Source organism: Coffea eugenioides, chromosome 1 (genome assembly GCF_003713205.1).
Source record: "Coffea eugenioides isolate CCC68of chromosome 1, Ceug_1.0, whole genome shotgun sequence".
Classification (NCBI taxonomy): domain Eukaryota; kingdom Viridiplantae; phylum Streptophyta; class Magnoliopsida; order Gentianales; family Rubiaceae; genus Coffea; species Coffea eugenioides.
In genome coordinates, this window is record NC_040035.1 from 23,285,157 (window position 1) to 23,309,322 (window position 24,166).

The 24,166-nt window shown below is 35.2% G+C and overlaps 1 protein-coding gene and 1 long non-coding RNA gene across 2 annotated transcripts; both read left to right on the plus strand.

The window, feature by feature from the left end:
- The first annotated feature begins 320 nt into the window (after positions 1–320).
- Positions 321–2,806, plus strand: LOC113769175. The gene is made up of 2 exons (XM_027313646.1): positions 321–2,572; positions 2,662–2,806. Exons 1-2 carry the CDS (start codon positions 321–323, stop codon positions 2,804–2,806), a joined length of 2,397 nt encoding a protein of 798 aa, XP_027169447.1.
- Positions 2,807–14,635: 11,829 nt separating this feature from the next.
- LOC113775708 lies at positions 14,636–23,812 on the plus strand. Its single transcript, XR_003468927.1, has 4 exons — positions 14,636–14,663; positions 14,886–14,932; positions 16,134–16,211; positions 23,740–23,812. It is a non-coding gene; the product is annotated as an uncharacterized LOC113775708 (long non-coding RNA).
- The last annotated feature ends 354 nt before the right edge of the window (positions 23,813–24,166 follow it).

Here is a 24,166-nt window from a genome sequence, read left to right on the forward strand (position 1 = left end):
TGTTGAAGTCTCTCCTCTTTAATTTCTATTGATTTCATGGTTAATTTCATGGCTGCTTTACATATGGCTTTTTTGGATTTTAGGAAACTGCTTTCATGGTTAATTTCATGTTCATTTTGTGGCTGCTTTACATATTACTTTTCTTGATATATGATACTGATTTCATGGCTTTTCATATGAATTTTCATATTACTTTTATGGCTGCTTTTCATATGACTTGTAGCCTTAATTTTTGAAAAGGCTAGTTAACAAATTATTCTCTTTAGTTTGATATTAGAAAAGTATTTTGTACTAAAGGCTGATGTGTCTATATCTAGGACATGGATAAAACTTGGATGAAGATTAGCAATAGGAAGGACAAGGCTTATGAACTCGGAGTCAAAAATTTCCTCAAGTTTGCATATTCTCAAAAAGTTGAAAATCAGAAAATCCCATGCCCATGTACACAATGCAATAATTTTTGTAACCAAACTAAAACAGTTGTGGAGGATCATTTATTGACTCAAGGCATTCGTAAAAGCTACACAAGATGGATACACCATGGGGAACAATTTCGACACCAAAATTGTGGGGATAGTACTAAACATGGGGATGGAGAGGAGGATAGTGATACTGAAGATTTAAATGACATGTTGCACGACATTGGGACAGCACAATGGGGGGACAATTGGGCTGGTAGGGAAGAATCAACAGATGATAGTCTAAATGCGAATCATAGTGACACAGATAACTTTCTTAAATTGTTAGAAGATGCAAAAAAGGAGCTGTATCCAGGGAATCATTTTTACTCAAAGCTATCCTTTGTAGTCACTTTGCTCCATTTGAAAACAATGAGCGGGTGGACTATAAAGTCCTTCAATGCATTGCTGGAAATTTTTAGGCATGCACTACCTCCTGAAGCCACAGTTCCCAAGTCTTTTGCTGATGCTAAGAAACTCATTCGAGACTTAGGTTTTAAATCTGAAAAAATCCATGCTTGTGTCAATGACTGTGTTCTCTTCCGCAAGGAAAATGAAAAATTTGACACTTGTCCAAATCTAAATTGTAAAGAACCTCGCTACAAGATGGCAGGTTCAAGAGTTCCACGCAAAGTTTTGCGTTACTTTCCTTTGAAGCCTAGGCTGCAACGATTATATACCCACAAAGAAATAGCTTCAGATATGAGATGGCATAAAGAAAAGTGTGTGCATGATGATAACATCATGTGGCATCCAGCAGACAGTGAAGCATGGAAATACTTTGATAGGTTGCATCCGGACTTCGCCGTTGATCCTAGAAATGTGAGGTTAGGTCTTGCAACTGATGGTTTCAATCCTTTTGGGACCATGAGTAGTGCTTATAGCATCTGGCCTATTTATCTAGTGCCATACAATCTGCCCCCTTGGAAGTGTATGAGAAATCCTTTCTTTTTCCTATCAATGCTAATTCTTGGGCCTAAATCCCCGGGAAATGAGATTGATGATTACATGGAGCCTCTAATAAATGAACTGAATGAAATGTGGCTTGGTGTTGAAACATATGATGCATATAGTGGCAAGAAATTTGACCTCCGGGCAGCTTTACTATGGACTATAAATGATTTTCCAGCTTATGCAATGCTGTCCGGATGGAGTACGAAAGGGTATCAAGCATGTCCTATTTGCATGGTTGAGACAACTTGCGTACATTTACCACACCGAAAAAAGTTGTGTTACACAGGTCATCGCCGCTTCTTACCCATTGACCATTCTTGGCGGCGAGAAAAAAAACCTTTCGATGGCAATGTGGACTTTAGGAATCCTGTTGCACCTTTATCTGGAAATGAAATTTTGGATCAGGTACAAAATATGGAGGTAAATTTTGGGAAGACCAAGGCGCAATCCAATGCAAAGAAACGCAAGCGTTCTGAGAGTGGTTTGAACTGGACAAAGAAAAGTTGTTTCTTTGAGTTACTATATTGGGCAGACCTCCTTCTTAGGCATAATTTGGATTTAATGCATGTGTCAAAAAATGTCTCAGAGGCTATCATTGCCACAATTATGGATATTGAAAACAAAACCAAAGACCACTGGTTGTGTCGTCAAGATTTGAAGGATTTGGGTTTGAAAAAAGAGCTACATTTGATTCCAAATGGCGACTCTTATATCATGCCACATGCCTGTTACAGCCTAACCAAGGAGGAGAAAAAAAAAGTATGTGAGTTCTTGAATTCTATCAAATATCCAGATGGGTTTGCCTCAAACATTTGCCGATGTATAAAGAATGGCCAGTTTCAAATTTCTGGAATGAAAAGTCATGACTTCCACATTTTTATACAAAGGCTACTCCCACTTGCAATCCGTGGAAGTTTAACAAAAGAAGTTCGGCAAGTGCTATTCGAGTTAAGTGAATTCGTCAAAAAATTATGTGCTAGAACATTACATAGAGAGGTTCTAGAGGAGTTAGGCCAAAAAATTGCAGTCATCTTATGTAAATTAGAGAGGTTGTTCCCTCCAGCTTTCTTCGATATAATGATGCACTTGATGGTTCACTTGCCTGCTAAAGCTATCCTTGGCGGTCCAGCTCAATATCGTTGGATGTTCCCATTTGAGAGGTAGAGAGTTGTACATATAGCCTTGTAAGTTTTTTTTTTATTAAAGACCACTGCAATCTTCTAATTTCTTTTATTTTCCTTTGAGAAAGACATATGGCAGTGCTGAAAAGTTATGTTGGGAATAAGGCCCGACCAGAGGGATGCATTGCTGAGCAGTACATAGATAAAGAATGCTTGACATTCTGCTCTATGTACCTAGACAATATTGATACGATATTCAACAAGCCTGAATGAAACAATGATAGGGGATATAATACTGGTGAATTGTCCATTTTTTCATGCCCTGGTCGTCCATTTGGAGGGCCCAAAAGGGGCAATTTCCTTGACTCAGAGCTGGAAAAAATTCATACATTTATATTGAACAATTGTGATGAGCTTGAGGACTATATAAAGTAAGCTTTTAATGTTAATTAAAGCTTGTACCTTTGTTCTATATTTTGATATGTTCAAAGGCAAATTTATACAAGGTGATTGTTTTTGTCTATAGTGCGCATAAAATGGAGTTGGAGGCAGAGAGTGCTGAAAATATGGACCAAAGGCACGATAGAGAATTTGCAAAATGGGTTAAACAGCGTGTATGTTTGTAGTGTCATTTGGACAACCTACTTTTTTTATCTCTAATACAATAAATTACTGATTTAGGTGAAATTGTCCTTACTAGGTTATGTATGGCAGCGAGGCTTCCAATGGTGAGCTTCGAGCATTAGCATTTGGGCTAGACAACCGAGTTTGCATGTATACGGGCTGCATGGTTAATGGGTATAGGTTTCACACGAAAAATCGGGAAAGGCAAAGAAAGACTCAAAACAGTGGTATTGTAGTTAGAGGTGAGCATGGTAACAATATGATCGATTTTTATGGTGTGATACAACAAATTATTGAAGTAAGATACTGGCTCGGGAAAAAAAAGGTTATAGTATTCAAGTGTGACTGGTGGAAGACCGATGATAGTGCTGGGATGCAAGTGGACAAAGAATGGGGTATCACAAGTGTCAATTCGTCCAGAAAATGGTATGAAGACCAACCATATGTCCTCCCTCAACATGTCCAACAAGTCTTTTATCTTGAAGACTTGAAACTAGGCAAAAACTGGTTTGTCGTCGAGAGGTTCAGTCCAAGGCACTTGTATGATGTTCCTGAAGATTTAGAAATATAACCAATGGTTGAGGAAATATATCAAGAAGAAGCAACTGGGGATTTCACTATTATAATAGACCTCGACAATCCACCATTACTTTCAAGAGAAGACAATGAGATACCGAAGGTTGTACCTTCATCCATTGTACATGCTGAGAAGTCAAAAAATAGCTCAAATGGCACCTTTGAAGATTTCATTAATGATGATGATGAAGTGAATGAACATGAGTCTAACAATGAGGAAGACGAAGAGGAGATTCTTAGTGATAATGACATCGATTCGGAATAGGTGAAATTGATGAGGACTACATGACACTAAATTTAATCTCTTTAACTCCGGCTAACTAGTTTTTATTCCTAAATTATACTATGCTGTAACACTAACTTCTTGTTACTTTTAGATGGCTGGACCAGGAAAGCGAGGCCAAATGCTGCAGAGAAAAGCTCAAGGTGCACAATAGCCTGTAATACCTAATTCAGTTGGAAGCAATCAACCAAGAAGTGCATCCAAGAGTGTATCCTCAGAGGATGCAATATATGTCACTCCAACTTCTTCACCTAGAGAAAGTGCTAGTGAGAGTAGGATGATACACCCTTAGACATCTGAGTCTCGTGCATCCGGAGAAAATGAGACAAATCCAGTTTCGAAAGAGCAAGAAAATGGTAAGTTAGACTTCATTTTCACGGCTGAAATTAAAAACCAAGTTTCTATTTCATGACTAACTTTGTTAATGTGGTCAAAGTAATGTATGGACTGATATTTGTTAATAGCTATACTGCTGGCAGCAAGAAGAAGAGGACGTACACGAAATCTATCATTATCAAAAAAAAGGGAGGCTAATGAGACGCTCACCATTGAAATTGATGATTGTATTCGGCGGATTGTTGGGAAGGATTCTCAATACTTCATCACAGAAGGGGGTTGTGTTGTTAGGAAGGCTGCTAGGCTTAATGTTCCAAAGTGGTCCCATCTCAATCCCGGTGACCGAGAAGGCATATACAGCACGGTTACGGTATTTGTTGACCTGCTAATACTCTAATTTCATCCAGAAAGTATGAGAGATTTTACTGCTTTAGATTTGCTTGGTTTTAAGTAGATTGCACTGTTATTGTAGGATGACTTTTGATTTCCAGAGCACATCACCTCAAAAACTGCTATTAGTAGGCAGTTAAACACACAATATCGAAACCATCGATATCAGCTTCACAAGTATTTCCAGAGTTTTGAATCAAGGCAAGAAGCATTGAGGCAAGTTCCTGAAGGTGTGAGTGAAGAAGATTGGAAGTGGCTGGTCAGCTACTTTGAAAATGATGAATTTAAGGTTAGCTTGTCAAAATAACCTATCCTTTTATTAAATTTCAGATTTCACTTCACAAATTTGCTAATCTTTGTCAGTTAAAATTTTCACTAATTTGTGGCAGAAAATTAGTGAACGTAACAAGCAAAATCGTGCCAAAAATGACTGCCATACTACTGTTGGCACAAAATCGCTTGCAAGAGTTGTTGAGGAAAAGGTAATCTGAAACCCAGCCAACAGTTGTACATGTACATCCTTTTTGTCATATGACTGAAAATGAAAAAATTGAAAATTTGGACAGAAAAGGAAAGAAGATGTCGAGCTTTCAGAGATAGACATGTTTGAGTTAAGTCGAAAGTCAAAGAAGTCAGGGGGGCTGGTAAATGACAAAGCAAAAGAGACCTTGGTGAGCTGTTTCGCTTGGATAATGGATTTTTAAATTATTGACATCCATTCCAGCTACATAATGATCATATTTTTTACTTGCCTAGGACAAAATGAGGGAATTGCAGGCTACAACTTCAATGACTAGCAAGGAAATATGTGAGCAAGAACTTGGTTACATACCTGGACACATCCGCAGTCGTAGTGCAACCAAGAAGCAAGCTGCTGAGGTAGAACGCTGGAAGCATGAGATTGAGGACAGCCGAAAAAGAGCAGATGAAGCAGAAAAATGAGCTGCAGAAGTAACTCAACAATTCACTGCTCAACAAGAGTTGATTAAGACCTTGCAACAACAACAAACAGAAACAAAAAGCCTGTATGATGAGTTAGCTAACCAGCTGAAAGACTTGCGCAAATAGCAACTTCTGTGTCAGGTATAAATAAATTGTTTGCTCTTCATATCATTCACAATTGAGGCACTTGAATTCTGGTTCTACAAAATAGAGATTCATTTTTAATACAATTGGGTTGCTTGATGTCAATTTAGTTGCTTGATGGCACTTGAAATCTGGATCCACCAAATCTGATTCCTGTTTAATGCAATTGAGTTGCTTGAGGCTGATTTAGGTGCTTGAAATCTTGTTCATGTTTAATTACAGCCATTGAGGTGCTGGATGTTGCAACCAAAACTTTAGTGTTTTTAAAGCAAAGGTGTTTGAACGTTGGGATGTATTCCACTTTTTTCTTTGTCGAACTCATCTAAATTTTTCTGTATCAGAATTTTTTTTTTGTGCTAAGGAAAAAGAGGCACCTGTGATTGTGTGTGTGTGTGTGTGTTTTTTTTCTTGATATACTGTGTGGTTCACGATCATCTAGGCTCTCAATGATTTTAGGATTTTATTGTTGTTATTGTTATTGTTATTGCATATATATTTATGAACATGCAGATATTTATTGTGTTTGTATTGTTATTCTATATTTCATAGAATATACATTCAATGTCTTATTTGCTATAATTTCACTTTATTTTTGTGTTAAGCAATTTACTTAGATTGCTATAATTTCAAATTAGAGTGACATTAGTTTTTATAATATGGTGCCTATCTAGAAGTGTAGTTCCAGTTTTAACACCAGTGCTAATTGCTTCAATTTTGGTAACGTGTAGGTTCTAACACGATTCCCAAGAAGAAGAAGCCAGTCATTGCTGTGAAGATGGTTTTTGATTTGAAGACTACAAGGCCTATCGTGCTCATGTTTTGTTCTAGATGGGAATCGTGCTCATAGTTTTGTATAGAACTTTACTACTCTCTATTGTTGATGGGAAATCACTAGTATTGTAACTGAATGGCTTATTTTGGATGGTGCATGGTTTATGACACATTTGAGGCAACATTTATATATATATGTATTTGGGTTGATCTTCTATTGGAAATGAATGTTGGCTTTCTTTTCGTATGTTGGCTTTTTTTTTCTCCTTGCTACTCAATGAACGTTTTGTGATTGTTGGCAGCTATGTTGCGTAATTAACATTAGATTATTGCTTTTTACAAAAAAAATAAATGACAATAAAAAAAGTTGTCATTGCCAACAAGTTTCACTAGTGACACCAGAAAGTCGTCACTTTTTATGGATGGAAAACAATGACAACAAAAGTCGTCACTGAACGGAAGCATAATGTGACAACTCCAAGGGTTGACTATGACAAGAAGTTAGCCAGCTTAGTGACAATAAAAGTCGTCACACAATGTACAACAATGAGTGACGACAAGAGTCATCACAAAAGCGAAATCGTTTGTGACGACTTTCAACAGTCGTCACATGGACCCCCTTTTGTGACATAGAACCAGTGATAGCTCTGTGACAGCAGTAAAAGTCATCACTGACTTTTTTTGTGACGACTTCTGAATTTTTAGTGACAACTTTCGCCTGTCACAGAAACGCAATTTTCTTGTAGTGAAAGTTTAAGTGGTGCACGTTACATTAATTGTGAAACCAAAAAATAATCACTTGAAAAAGTCATGAATATGCAAAAGATGAGATTCGAAAAAGAAAATTACGATATATAGATACATATACATCACTTAGAAGAGGAGAATGCAACACAATAGGGTATGAAAACCTAAAATTCGTGACATAATTTTCCTTCTTATAGAGGGGTAATAGCGTGCTAAGGTTAAAAGGCCATACTCGCCTATTCCCCATATTCGAAGGGTGACTCTTCTAACCTAAACAAACAAATGGACTAGCCTATTTTTTTCTAATTATCTAAATGAAATGCAAATCTAAATGATATGATTTGTACACATAGGGATAAGAGAATAAGAGAACATATCATGTAAATGGAAATAACCTAAAATGGGGAAAAATGCATGAAATGTAATAAATGTTACAAAAAGTATGAATCTAGCACGTAAATGACCTAAAGGTCTAGCATTGGACTAGCTGATTTTTACAAGTTCTCACTAGCATTGGACTAGTGAAAAATCGGAGAGAAAAACCACAACTAGTTTTGGATTAGTGTGGTGACGTCATGCACTCATCATAAATAAATAAAACATATAGAGTATAATTAAAACAAATAAATACATAAAATACATAGAGCATGTAAAGCACATAGCACACAGACATAATATCTAGATGCAAAACTCTAGAGAAAGTGAATAAAACACATAAACACACAAACACATAAGATCTAACTATTACATTTGGGGCCCTAACTATAATCTAAAAGGAAAAATATAAGATAATAAACTGATCTAACTTATCTATTACATTTATCTAGCTAATTACATTTCTTGCAAAAATAGAACCTATCTATTACATTACCTATCTAATTACATTTCTTGCACAAGGAGATATAACCTATCTACTACAATTTGGGCATTTAAATGCCCTCCAAATAATCATAAAACTTAAATTAAACAAACATAAAATGAACGAAAGTTTAAAATAAATAAATAAAAGAAAAACACATAAAACATATAAACACGCAGGAGCACATAGGAGCACATAAAAGGATTTAAATTATAATAGGGGCACCTCCCTTTTGAAATAATGACTAAGTGAGGGGAACGAAGAGTTGTTTACTTTTTCAAATCAACAAACGAGTCAATGCAGTAATTTAATTGATGACACTTTAAAAGAGAATATAAACATATACTAAATTTCTCTTATTATTGCAAAAATGTAAATAAACATAAAACATCTAGAATTTACAAATTAAATGCATTTAAAAGAAGTATAGTTAGCAATTAAAGAAGAAAAATAATTGTAATTGAGAAATTAAAACTAACAAGGACTAAATTGCAAAAATTGGAAATTTTTTGGAATTAAATTATAATTCTCAAAAAGATTAGGGATCCAACTTGAATAAAGATAAAGTTTAGGGGCCAAAATACAATTAATGAAGGGCCTGACTGAAAGAAATCCAAAATTTAGACCTATAATAAAATTACTCAAAGAATTAGGGGTCAAATTACAAATTTTGTTTCTCATTTCAAAACCTTACATATAAAACAGTGTTGGGCCATTTTTATGCATTTGGGCTGCATCACTTTGGCCCAAAAAAGATAAACAAAGTTGTCTTATTGAAAAGAGCAGTCCAATTCAATTCATTTTACAAACTTAAACCTAATAAAGATATTGGACTTGAGTTCCAAATCCCATGTCATAAACCCAAGGAAAATAAAGCACGAGACCAAGTATAAAACAAAGACTTGGTCCATTTGAAGAAAAATTCAAACTTTTTAACCTATTTATATATTTTATTCTAACAAAAATCACAAATTCTACAGCACAAGGAAAACAACCATGAAATCTATATCTTCCTAGGTTCATGAGCAAATGGAGAAAAATAAATTTCTTTCAAAGATTCAAAAATCCAAAAACATGAGTTTAGCCTTATAAGTTGCAAAAAAAGAAACATCCCCAATTCATAATTCTAGAAGCCAACTTCCTAATCTTGGCATTTCCCTAGATCAAACGAGATTCATCAGACCACTAAAGTAGACATTACCAAGCCAATATAGTCATGAAACAAGCACAACAAAGGAATAATATGGATCATCAAACCCTAGTCAAAAGCAAGACATTAGAGCTCTTATTTATTGGATTTAGATGCAGATCCAAGCTTGAATCAAAAGAGAAGAATGAATAAAAGTTATCTCTGATGCTTATGGAATCATATTGAGTGTGGAAAAATCCTAGGAAAATGCGCAGAATCCAGAACGGAGCAAACTCAGGTGATTGATATTGATGTCACGAACCGTGAGGAAGGCTACTTCGAGCTCTGATTTGAAGGCCTTAAAACTGTTTTCCCTAAAAACTCTCAATACAAAATGATGCGAACTCGAATCTTCGAATTCCCGCTCTTGAAGAAACAAACTACACAGATAGCGGAAGGATCTATCTTGATCAGGTTATGAACACAAAAGGATGGATTTGAAATAATTAAGGACCACTCGAGATTGATTAGAAAGATAGAATGATGCCACAATTCAACGTGATCTTGAATTGATAAGTCACTTGAAAACTCAAGAATCGTCTCAAGTATTTAAGAAAAGATCTCTTAGACAAGAGAATTGCTAAACACAAAGTTTTTTGATGGAATTTTCTTTAATTCATCATGACTTATGAAAAACGTTGGACTTAAGATTTATTTATAATCTTTTACAAGACTCAAAGACTTAAACAAACTTGGAAGCAATTAACTACTTTTCTAAAACCTAATTCGACTAGAATAGGAAACTAAACCTAACTCTAGGTTGACTAGACTATGGTCAACATGACCTTAGCCATTTATTCAACCAACTAACAACTCAATTAACTAATTAACCAACTATATTTGCTGGAAATAATTAAATACACACGACTAGAATTTTTCAAGTAAATGACAAAGACTAAGGAAACTAACATAAACAACTTGAACTAAGGAAACTAAGGAAAATCAAGGGATCTCGGATTTGATGACTCTAAGGGATGATTTGATGAACTCCAATGGATCAACCTCTTGTATGACTTGAATATGAATCATTGGATCCCATGTTCATGTCACAAAATCACTTTACTATGAACCTAGAAAGTGTAGAAAAAGAAACTTCATTTGAAGGACCTCAGACGAAGTAGAAAAATAGGGATTAATAGGGTTGGTTCTTCAGCCTATTCCCCGTTTTCCAAAAAAATTTCCAGGAGGGTGATTTCAAGCTTCGATTTCGAATGGGTTTTAATGATTATCTACAAAAGGCTTCTACATAAAAGTTGTTCCTCTATATCCCTAGAAAATGCAAAAAAGAAAAAAAAGAATCACCCCAAACGAATCTATATTGAAGGAGAAAAATGAATTTGAACAGGGCTGGTCGACCAGCCTGTTCCTAGTTTTTGTAGAAAAAAATTTTCTTTCTTTTTCTTGCTTTTTATCTCTCCCTAGCCCAGATCTTGTGTAGCCATTTTTATTATAACTTGTTCCCTCTCTCTTAGAACCTAAAAGCTGCATTTGTTATGCATTTATATGAAATCAAAAACCCTAAAACTAGCAATGAAGGGTTGGGATGAAAAAATGGTGATGTGTCTCCTTCCCTCCCTTTGATCAATTGTAATTAGGTGCTAAAAGATAAGATTTGAGAGATGATGAGCTGTATTTGTACTAACAAGCTTGGGGAGAAAGAAAGAGAAAAGAAAGAAAGAAAAACAAAGAAAAAAACCAAGCCATCAAGTTGCTTCATACTGGTTTGTTGCTGCAAAATTGGAGAACAAAAGAGTTTTTTTTTGCTGCAAAAATTTGAAGAGTTTTTTTTTTTTGAAGAAAAGAGTTGGGCTAACGAGCCTCTTTTATTTCCATTTTTCCAGACTTTGGCTAGGTTTCAAGTAGGCTTTTTGTTGTGTTTTTGCATAGGTTTTGTTTGGTTGTTTGGTAGACTTTGTGGTTGGGTTTGGGTTTTCTTTTATTGGTTTGAAACACAAGAAAAATATCTACCAATTTTTCCAATTTTGAACATCCATTTTTCTTTTCCTTTTCTTTCTTTATGCACAAACCTACAAAACAAAAATAAAAATAATTGCTTAAGCAATTTATAAGTGAAAAATAAAATGAAAAAAATAGTAGATTGAAATTAAGAAAAATTTGGTATCTACGACTTGCTCCTCTTTATTTGAGTTTTGAAAAAACTCGAGATAGAAACATAGACACCAAATCACCTACCTGTCTCCTTTGGCTGTAACTGAATCAAGACAAACCACATAAGATATTAGGCATTACTTGATAAAGTAACCATAAAACATGACTGAACTTGCGGGGATTTATTTACGTCCCCCATTGTATTAGACGTAGTCTAAATACGAGGTAGAATGGAATAAAATAAAATATAGGAAAACACAAAAAGTGATTGGATAAAACAACTAGCATGAGGATTAATATATCAAATTACAAATCTACACTTGTTAGCAGGATTAAACCCAAACCAAATAGCTAATGGAGGAACTGAAAATATACTTCCAAATGTCAATTGTTGGTAGGATTAAATCCAAACCCAAACAAATAGAGGGATAGAAATATGCTTCCAAATGTCGATTGTTGGTGGGATTAAACCTGAACCCTAACAAAATAGTAGAACCTTCAAATGTTGATTGGGGGTGGAATCAAACCCGAACTCAAACAACTAGAAGAATACTAAAAATGCATCTCAAATTTAGATTAATCGGGAGGATTCAATCCAAACCCAAAATAAATAGTGAGAGAAATGATAATGCACCTCAAACCTAACCTACTGGTGGGATTAGTACCCAAGCCCCGTCTATTCGTAAAAAAAGTGAAAATGCAACCCAAGCCTATTCCACTGGTGGGATTAAATCCAAATCCAAATAACTAGTTGAAAAAATGAAAATGCTTTCCGAGTCTAGATAGTTGGTAGCATCAAAACCGAGTCCAAACAACTAGCGAAAGAAATAAAAATGCACCCTAGACCTAAATTGCCGATGGGATTAGACTCAAACCCAGACAACTAGCGAAAGAAATGAAAATGTACGTTTTGGATTACTAATCTTGAGAAAGTAAAATTGTAACATCTATGCCACTAGACTAGAAGGAACAAAAGGAATCAGAAATACTTCCAAAAGTGCTGGAATAAAAATGCAAAGTCTAGATTGCTATAAGAAAATGAAATGGAAGGCCCAGAGTATTTTTGCAAAATTTTTTGAGCATATTGATAGATTTAGATATCACCTTTTCCAAAAAAATTTGCCCCAATGTAGATCATGCTTAGCTAAAACAAATGCTACATTTTTTTCCTTCTTTCAAGAAAACACAAATCGCATAATCCTACTTGCAAAAGAAAAAGAAGACAGCCATGACGGAAGATCACAAATCGCGCAATCCTACCTGCAAAAGAAAAAGAAGACAGCCATGATGGAAGATAATGCCATCACCATACGATCCTTCGAGTCTTGAGAATCATATAAACATGAGTTTTTTGATGTTAACAAATTGTCTCACTTAGAGCTGTTCTGCATCTTGTTTCAAATCTTTTAGTATCAATCAATCTTATCGTACATCATAAGATATCCGCTTCTAATCACCCTTTACGATAAATTAGGGGGATTGTTTTTTGGCAAAGTCTAATGAAATAAATAAGACATTAAAACTTTAAACAACATTATTTCTCATGCAATGACACAAAATATAACAAAAAATGATATTCAATAAGAAAATGACCTTTATTAGGTTTATGAAAAATAGCTTAAAGATTCTAAATGAATTGGATACAAATTTGAACAGACAGTCTGCGATGAGAAAAAATGTCACTTTTAACCCCTTTTGATATCTTTGTGAGGACTTGAAAATTATTTTAAATTTTCTCATGTTTTTTAAAAACTAATTTATATTTCCTTTGAATTTTACTTTACTTGCTTGTTTGCTTGCCTTAATTTAACAGTGATTTTAAAGGTTAGGTTAAGATTTTTATCATTCCCCTTCTTATATTGTGGTACATGTTAAGTTTCGTAGAGTATTATGGTAGTTTGACCGATTTGTGAGATGTGTGTATTATATTTGGTGGACAAGAATGGGTGTGGTACTAAAGGATTATGTGATTAGAAGTGTTAAGAGTGTATTAGAGGAGGACAAGATAGATTGGTTATTAGAAAGATACAAGAGAGACAAAGGGATAGACACAAAACCAAGCCTTGACAAGTGTCACTCATCTAAGCAAGATTTGACCAAGACTTTTCTTTCCTTTAATCTTACAATTGACCAAAAATATCCTCCATTTGTTCTTCACTTTGGCCGAAATTAGGGAGTAAGAAAAGAGAGAAAATTTCCAACTTCATCTTGATTTCCTTGCTTGATTTGTGAAGAAACCAAGGACCAACCTTAATCCACTCCATAAAACCCTGAGTTACGCTTGGAAGGAAGCTTTTGGTGGAGTTACTTGAGGAAGAAAGCCCTTGTTAAGTTAAGGAACTTGCTTCTCTGTGATGACGCCACCTTCCCCTAGGGCGTACCCTGTGAGGACTCATAATTTTATTATTTCAAAATATTATTAAATTGGTCATTTTAAAAATATTTTGTACTCGAGTTACCCAAAAAAAAAATTTTACTAACGTACATGAATTTCTCGAAAATAAATTTTACCGATTGGTTCTTTAAGCGCACATTATTTTAATGCCCAAATTTATTCAAGATGAATTGCTTATCATGATTTTTATTGTTATATATACTTGGATTATCACATTGTATAGTTTTAGAATCGAATAAGTTGAATTTCCAAGTTCAAACGAGAAAACCCTTAAGTTTGACCTTTATACGCGAGCGTGCCGAAAAGGCCCCGGCAGGCACATTAATTTGATTAATTGGAGATTTTAAGAACATGAGACTACTAGTAATGTACTATTAATGTACTAGGGAAATTACCTCAGAGGTTTAGTGCACAAAAGTTGCGAACGAGCGTGAAAGTTGGACACACGAAGACCCTAAACGGACCTAGCATGAGTTGACACTTAGACTTAACCATTAAGTCACCAATTCTCTCCACTTTCATTACAAAATCTGATTTCACTCTCTCTCCTCTCTTCACTCTCTATTTGGCCAAAAATAGGAAGAAAAAAAAGGGGAATAAAAAATCTAGCCAAAATCCTCACAGACTTGCTTCAATCCACTTCCAAATTTCATCATCCATTAGAGGGCTTTGATCCTAGCTTGGAAGAGGGGGCTGTTCATCAGTTTTCTTGGAGGAATTTCGGTCACAATTTATGCCCTAAAGCTGTCCAACTAAGTTCTTGAGGTAACTCACTCACCCACACTTCAATCTTGCAAAATTATAGCTCAAATGGAGCAAAGGTAGCATGGGTTTGCAACCTATGGTAGAATTTGGGTTGATTGGTTGAGTAATTATTTTCTTGCAATTTCATGACATGCGTGGGGGCTTGAGGATGCGTATTGGTGGCTGATGTGATGAATTAACATGTTGTGGTTGCTGATATTGTGCTATGTTACATGTATATAGAATGATTGATGGAATGAAGTTGGAAGAAAGTTAGAAATTTGGAGAAGGTACTGTCCGAAATTTCAAGGACTTGCTGCGCCGTTTTGCTTTGATATTTTCGTGCATAATTTGGCTACAAATGTGAGTGATATATGTTGTGTTATGTGTGTGGTGGTTGTCTACAAAAAAATTAGCCAATTTGGTTGGATAAATTTTGCGTTATGAGCAAAGAGGCAAAACTGGACTAGGTCCAGAAATTTTCTGACCAGTGATTTTGTGGAGATCATAACGTTTTTCTCTTTGATCGAAATTGAGTGCTGTTTATGGCATTTGAAAGTAGACTCGTAGAGCTTTAAAATGGTACCAAGCTCATTTTCTAGTTCGTCCCGACCGATTCGTGGAGAGTCTTGAAAGTTGGCTGCCTGTTTATTACTGTTCATCCAAGACTGTCCAGAAAATCCATTTTGTTGCTTGATTTTGAACCACTTATGTCTGGATTTTGGAAATGATTTCTTCTACACAAATATAACCTTGTAAATATAGTTTCTAAAGCTACCAACCATTTTCAATTTCACTGAGAATCGAGTGAGATACGGCCTAAGTAGCGAAGGGCATTAAATCTGAAAAATTTCTGGAAAGGCCAACAGTCCAGGAATTTTAGCGAAACTTCAACTTTTATTTCTTGAGCTAGGAACATCGGAATCGAGTTTCATTTTTTTTATTTGAAACCTGGATTGGAATTTTACCTGCATATCAAATTTCAAAGGCTGGTTTTGATTCTATGATTTTGGCAAAAATTCCAAAGTTATTGGAAAAACTTGGACTGTTTTGACCTATCTTCAATGAATAGTAAACTTTCTTGGAGAAATTGACTTGTTTCTGATTTGATTCTTGGAAAGTGACCTTCTACAAAGTTGTTATGCTTCGAATGAAGTTTTGGACGGTGTAAAATTTTCCATTTTTAGACTTTCCGAACTTTTGACTGATTTTTCCAAGAACGACTCGAAAAGTGAAAATTTCCAATTTGGACCTAAATGTTCTTTTAATGGCCTAGGTTACATTTTTACAACTCTTAGAGCATTTCAAACCTATTTTCATGGTGAACTTGAGTTCACCTATCACTTGAGACCTCATTTGAAAGTCGGTTTCTTATGAACTGAAATACTTTGAAAACTGGAAATTTGGAGTCAAAATTGACTGTTTCTTTTCTTTGCACAAATACTGTGTGGCCTGGAATTTGATATACAATGCATTATTGCATACATTCAGGATCTCAAGAGGATTTCGAGGGAACTCCCGGCGAAGCGTCTTAGAGCTAATTTCTCAAACTTTGACTTTTGATACTTGGTGAGTGTCAAGTGCAAGTTTACTTGTACTTCACTTGAGATTTGTTGCCTACATGAACTCTACTTGAACTTGTTGTTACATGAACTATACTTGTTGAGGGAAGTGTGTACTTTACCGCACTTCATCTCCTTTACTTGGATCAATACATGACTTGCGACATGAATTACATGAAATTACTAGATGTTACATGTACATGACCTGAAGTGGAATACAGAGAAAATCTCATCGACTAAAACTTGATTTGTTTTTGAAAACCTGACCTGTGGGGACGCCCAAACCCAATGGTTAAACCTCGAAATCTCGCAACCAATCGTGAGGTCTTGGTCGGGAAAACTTGGTAAACCTTGGGACCTGAAGCTTGATCTTTTGAGATCTTGCTTCGCATACTTGTATAGTATCGCCTTTACATGCCTGTTGGTTACGGATCCGAGAGGGTGAAATGATGGATGGAGGGAAGCAAGTGGAGATCTACAGATTGGATATTAATTCGGTTGACGGAGTGTCAACCCCTGGTTCGTGGATCGGGACTATGGCAAATAATCTAGAAATGAGCTCCGGAGAGCTCCAGTATCCTTGAATTGTTTGTGTTTCTGAGTACTTGACAATGCTTGAAACTACATGACAATTACTTTTGATCACTTGATCATGTTACTTGAACTACGTGCGCATGTTAGATATATGTATTTTTTCTTGGCCTCACTGAGCGATTGCTCACCCCATTAGTTGTTTTCCTTAACAGGAATTTGGATCAGAGATGTTTTGAAGAGATCGACGTGTTTTTGATATTTTAGAACTTTGGAAATGAAATTTAAAGGCTGGTTATGGACTTGTATTTTGGAAATCTGAATGTATATATTGGATTCTTGTGTTGTAAGTTTGAATATATTGAAGGAAACAAATTTTATTTAATTTGCCCTTTTAGCCATTTATTGCTCGTTAGTTTAAGTATAAATGGACCTGAGTCCTGGCGAGAGCCAGGCAGGCGCCCCGCCGATACCCTTGGATACGCCCTTGGGAGAAGTGGGGGCGTCACAGTTGGTATCAGGTAAGTGGAGATCTACAGATTGGATATTTATTCGGTTGACGGAGTGTCAACCCCTGGTTCGTGGATCGGGACTATGGCAAATAATTTGGAAATGAGCTCCGGAGAGCTCCAGTATCCTTGAATTGTTTGTGTTTCTGAGTACTTGCCGATACTTGAAACTACATGACAATTACTTTTGATCACTTGATCATGTTTGCGAATGTTATATATATGTATTTTTTTCTTGGCCTCACTGAGCGATTGCTCACCCCATTAGTTGTTTTCCTTAACAGGAATCTGGATCGGAGATGTTTTGAAGAGATCGACGTGTTTTTGATATTTTAGAACTTTGGAAATGAAATTTAAGGGCTGGTTATGGACTTGTATTTTGGAAATCTGAATGTATATATTGGATTCTTGTGTTGTAAGTTTGAATTTATCAAAGGAAACAAATTTTATTTAATTTGCCCTTTTAGCCATTAATTGCTCGTTAGTTTAAGTGTAAATGGACCTGTGTCCTGGCGAGAGCTAGGCAGGCGCCCCGCCGATACCCTTGGGTATGCCCTTGGGAGAAGTGGGGGCGTCACAGTTTGTATCAGAGCATAGGCTCTAGATCTTGTAGTGTATCCTAGGCTTAAAGTTTAGGATGCCTGATTGTGGGATTAATTTGAATATTATGTGAATGAGGATCTATTGTATCGTAGGGGTTAAAGAAATTGATTATTTGCGAGTTTCTTACTTGGGACTTGTAGAAATAAAATTGAGGAATTAGGTGATGTTATATTGAAGGAAAATATGGGATGAGAGATTAGTAGTGAAAGATTGGACGAATTTGAATTATTATTATACTTGTAAGTGTGGAAAGAATTGAGGTAATTATTAGTACTGGCTATGGAGGATAAGAGACCGAGATTTGATGGTCAAACTCCATATATGATGATTTTGAACCAAGATAAAAGGGTATCACAGGAGTAAAATGCATTTTCCCGCCCATTTACCTCCTAGAGAATTTCTGCTTTGAAATTCTAAAGAAAAACTAGGATGTACTAGTTTTATTTTCAAACACTGATTGGAAACAATATATATATGCTTTAAGTATGTGTAATTTTCCAATTTTGGTAAATATGTGAATTTTACTTGAATTCCAAATTTGAAAATTTGTGAATAACTGATGAATTTAATTTGAATTTTGTATATGATGGGCTGATACAAGGTTAAAATTTTCTAAACTAAGTTTTTCCCCTTGATTGTATATTGGTTTATTCTCACACTTGAGTTTGTCTATGCTTTATACAAAAAAAAAAAAAAAAAAATCTTAAGTTTTCGGAAGAATGGCGAACTTATGTTTTATAATGTAAATCTTGCACTTGATAAGATTTTTTTTGGTTACTTTAAATACTCTTCTTATGTTTTAAAATTCTTGGTTTTCAAGAAGAGTGAGCCTATCTTTAGGTGTACGGACTGAGGGAACTTTGAGATATAGAGTAACCGCATTCAAGAGCTCGAAGTTAGTGTGAATTGACTTGGTTTCCATTTGACATGTAAGTTAGCATTTCGAATGGATAACCTTTGGTTTCAGCTTGTGTTATGGTTTGATTGGATCTAATTTCGTAAAGGCATGTGATCTGATTGAAATTAGTGATATTTGGACCCTTTGGTTTAACTATGGACTTAGGAAGGGTGGTGCACGCCGTGAGGCCTTTTGTATCCTGCTTGCATATACTTCTATATTTTGTGGCACTTAATTGCCTATATGCAGTAATTGACATATTGGGCTTGTTTTGTGACGTCTAACTCGTGCTATAACTTTTGATACATGTAAAGAATCATGTCCTGATTCTAAATATTTTTGCAACTTGTATATGCATTAAGTTCTTTTATGCTTAATTATTCCTTTTCTTGTGCTTATAGACTTCTATTAAGTATGGCAGCAGGAATGGGAAAAAGCGGTCGTGGCCGAGGGCTTAGACAGCCCCGTACTCGTGAGAAAAATTGATGGATAGTCTTATATAATTCAATGGGTCCCTAGTACTGAATATGAATCGAGAATAAACCAGAAGATTAGATCTACCAGTGTATAATGGATTAACCTAGTTGGGAACTTAGTGAGATTTTCCTGTGCGAAATTTTAATAGTTGCTTTATACGTATATTATGATTAGTTCTGTGGCCATATTTCAACTTTTATGAAAGTTTGAACTCCGAAAGTATTTCGTTGGTTTGGTGAGATGACTTGAACTCATTACCTATTTGTTCTACTTGAACAAAAGCGCTTTCAATTTTACTTGACTATTACTATACCCAGATTCCCTTACTTGTTTTACTTTTTCACAAAATAAATAAATAAATATATGTATATATATTTTGAACTCGTTTGAGAATCAAAATCAGATAGAGTTCAAGTTCGAATCTTTTCTTAGGAACATGAATGCCTATTTGTTATGAATTAGAGATTAGAAATGATCAGGCTTTATGTACTAGTAGAGTTAGCTCTTGGTTTGGATATAAAAGGGTGGTAAAGGTGTTGGATCACAGGTTATGCGAATATGAACCTACATGTCTATTTATCTTTCTTAAAGGTATTTTCTAAAATATACGCTTTACCCGAACATAGTTTTAACTCAAAACTTTGAGGAAAAGTGTTGGAACACCCTCCATGTATATGTTATGATTATTATGTATATGTTTTAAATTTCATGCATTAAGTTGCATGATTAATCTTCTTAAACCTATTTGAGAGATTTGAAAAATGTATTGATGATTGTGGTTAAACATTATTTGAAATCTCTTACTAAGAAAATTTAGTTTTGGATCATGAAGAAAATTTGTATCTTTAACGTTAATTTTGAAAATTTTGAATCGCATTTTGCCACAAATACATTCAAAATACATCAAAAGTCTCGACTTTATCTTGTAGGTCATGATTGGTTTGATTTAGGCAAAATTTTGAGGAAAAGGATTCTGGTCCTACTAGTGCGTAACAGTTTTTAGTCAGGGTTTGGAACTTGTTTCATATGGCGTATAATTTATGGTTTCACTACATACGTGAGTAAGACCTTAGAATGGAAGTACATATCATTATATCAAGGGGTATTACTTTATTCGTGTGTGTGGATTTCCTTAAGTATCAAATTCGTGGAGAGGTAAGAGTAAATATACCTAGATGACTTAGATGCGTGAGAATTTATAGGTTGTGGATAGTTAAGTTTTAAATTTTGATTTGGTACTTATTTAGATGCTTTGAGTTGTTGATAGGCTGACAGTCAGGATTAAGCAAATGGATGAAATCTTTTTGTTGCTTTGAACATGGATTACTTAGCATGTTTTGCTACAATCTTGTTTATTCCCTTTTCTTTTGAAATGATTTGATAAACTTATCCTAACTTGATGAAACTATTATGGTCTTTTATAGCAAATGAAAGTTTACTTTGCATTTAATCAATTTCATGACTTATTCGTATATCTAAATTTTGTTACGCTTATAACCTTGTGAGAAGGCCATGTCTATAATATCGAGGCTGGAATCAAGTGGGTATTAGGATTAAATATCTTTTACCTTGCCTAAATGAATCATTTGAGTATCTACAAGAGACAGTAGTACTTTCCAAGTTAGACTTAATACACGACTACAACTAATTGAGGATTCTAGAGGAAGATGTGATTAAGGCTAGTTCATCAGAAAAGTAAGCACTTTGAAATTCAATTATGCCATTGGGAGTAATTAATGCACCAGTAGCATTGATGGATTTGGGTCTTTAAGTCGTATTTGGGTTAAAAATTGGCGGTAATATTCATAAATGACTTTGGGACTACAATAAGATATTATTGAATTTAAGGTTTCATTTAGTACTTCGATATTTGCATATATGTATACGGAATTGGATATAATTTTTGAAGCTATTGATTCTCGAGGGCTCTTACTATCTATTTTGAAAGATTACTAGGGTTAAGGTCCAGTAGGACAAAACTTGTGTGCTATTAAGATCTTATCGAATTTGATCTGCGAGATATTTAAAGTTCATTGCGTATACCAATTTAAAGGGCTATTACATCATTTGTTCTTGAATTGACAAATTTCTTAAGGCAATTGAATCTGTGAACCGCATGAAAGAATTGTTATCTCGCTCGTCGTGAACAGATTAAGATTATAAGACTTACGTGATATTTTATGCGGAATAAGTTTTACAATTCGTAAGAGCGGGATGCAAAAGAGACATCTGGAGTTTTCGAGTTAAGGTATGAATTTCGAGGACGAAATTCTCTTAAGGGGGAGAGGATGTGAGGACTCATAATTTTATTATTTCAAAATATTATTAAATTGGTCATTTTAAAAATATTTCGTACTCGAGTTACCCAAAAAAAAAAAAAATTTACTAACGTACATGAATTTCTCGAAAATAAATTTTACCGATTGTTTCTTTAAGCGCACATTATTTTAATGCCCAAATTTATTCAAGATGAATTGCTTATCGTGATTTTTATTGTTATATATACTTGGATTATCATATTGTAGATTTTAGAATCGAATAAGTTGAATTTCCAAGTTCAAATGAGAAAACCCTTAAGTTTGACCTTTATACGCGAGCGTGCCGAAAAGGCCCCGACAAGCACATTAATTTGATTAATTTGAGATTTTAAGAACATGAGACTACTAGTAATGTACTAGGGAAATTACCTCAGAGGTTTAGTGCACAAAAGTTGCAAACGAGCGCGAAAGTTGGACACGCGAAGACCCTAAACGGACCTAGCATGAGTTGACACTTAGACTTAACCATTAAGTCACCAATTCTCTCCACTTTCATTACAAAATCTGATTTCACTCTCTCTCCTCTCTTCACTCTGTATTTGGCCGAAAATAGGAAGATAAAAAAGGGGAAGAAAAAATCTAGCCAAAATCCTCATAGACTTGCTTCAATCCACTTCCAAATTTCATCATCCATTAGAGGGCTTTGATCCTAGCTTGGAAGAGGGGGCTGTTCATCGGTTTTCTTGGAGGAATTTCGGTCAAAATTTCTGCCCTAAAGTTTTCCAACTAAGTTCTTGAGGTAACTCACTCACCCACACTTCAATCTTGCAAAATTATAGCTCAAATGGAGCAAAGGTAGCATGGGTTTTCAACCTATGGTAGAATTTGGGTTGATTGGTTGAGTAATTATTTTCTTGCAATTTCATGACATGCGTGGGGGCTTGAGGATGCGTATTGGTGGCTGATGTGATGAATTAACATGTTGTGGTTGCTGATATTGTGCTATGTTACATGGATATAGAATGATTGATGGAATGAAGTTGGAAGAAAGTTAGAAATTTGGAGAAGGTACTGTCCGAAATTTCAAGGACTTGCTGCGCTGTTTTGCTTTGATATTTTCGTGCATAATTTGGCTACAAATGTGAGTGATATATGTTGTGCTATGTGTGTGGTGGTTGTCTACAAAAAAATTAGCCAATTTGGTTGGATAAATTTTGTGTTATGAGCAAAGAGGCAAAACTGGACTAGGTCCAGAAATTTTCTGACCAGTGATTTTGTGGAGATCATAACGTTTTTCTCGATGATCGAAATTGAGTGCCGTTTGTCGCATTTGAAAGTAGACTCTTAGAGCTTTAAAATGGTGCCAAGCTCATTTGCTAGTTTGTCCCGAGCGATTCGTGGGGAGTCTTGAAAGTTGGCCGCCTGTTTATTACTGTTCATCCGAGACTGTCCAGAAAATCCATTTTGTTGCTTGATTTTGAACCACTTATGTCTGGATTTTGGAAATGATTTCTTCTACACAAATATAACCTTATAAACCTAGTTTCTAAATCTACCAACCGTTTTCAATTTCACTGGGAATCGAGTGAGATATGGCCTAAGTAGCGAAGGGCATTAAATCTGGAAAATTTCTGGAAAGGCCAACAGTCCAGGAATTTTAGCGAAACTTCAACTTTTATTTCTTGAGCTAGGAACATCAGAATCGAGTTCCATTTTTTTATTTGAAACCTGGATTGGAACTTTACCTGCATATCAAATTTCAAAGGATGGTTTTGATTCTATGATTTTGGCAAAAATTCCAAAGTTATTGGAAAAACTTGGACTGTTTCGACCTATCTTCAATGAATAGTAAACTTTCTTGGAGAAATTGACTTGTTTCTGATTTGATTCTTGGAAAGTGACCTTCTACAAAGTTGTTATGCTTCGAATGAAGTTTTGGATGGTGTAAAATTTTCCATTTTTAGACTTTCTGAACTTTTGACTGAATTTTTCAAGAATGACTCGAAAAGTGAAAATTTCCAATTTGGACCTAAATGTTCTTTTAAGGGCATTTTTACAACTCTTAGAGCATTTCAAACCTATTTTCATGGTGAACTTGAGTTCACCTATCACTTGAGACCTCATTTGAAAGTCGGTTTCTTATGAACTGAAATACTTTGAAAACTGGAAATTTGGAGTCAAAATTGACTGTTTCTTTTCTTTACACGAATACTATGTGGCCTGGAATTTGATATACAATGCATTATTGCATACATTCAGGATCTCAAGAGGACTTCGAGGGAACTCCCGGCGAAGCGTCTTAGAGCTAATTTCTCAAACTTTGACTTTTGATACTTGGTGAGTGTCAAGTGCATGTTTACTTGTACTTCACTTGAGATTTGTTGCCTACATGAACTCTACTTGAACTTGTTGTTACATGAACTATACTTGTTGAGGGAAGTGTGTACTTTACCGCACTTCATCTCCTTTACTTGGATCAATACATGACTTGCGACATGAATTACATGAAATTACTAGATGTTACATGTACATGACCGAAGTCGAATGCAGAGAAAATCTCATCGACTAAAACTTGATTTGTTTTTGAAAACCTGACCTGTGGGGACGCCCAAACCCAATGGTTAAACCTCGAAATCTCGCAGCCAATCGTGAGGTCTTGGTCGGGAAAACTTGGTAAACCTTGGGA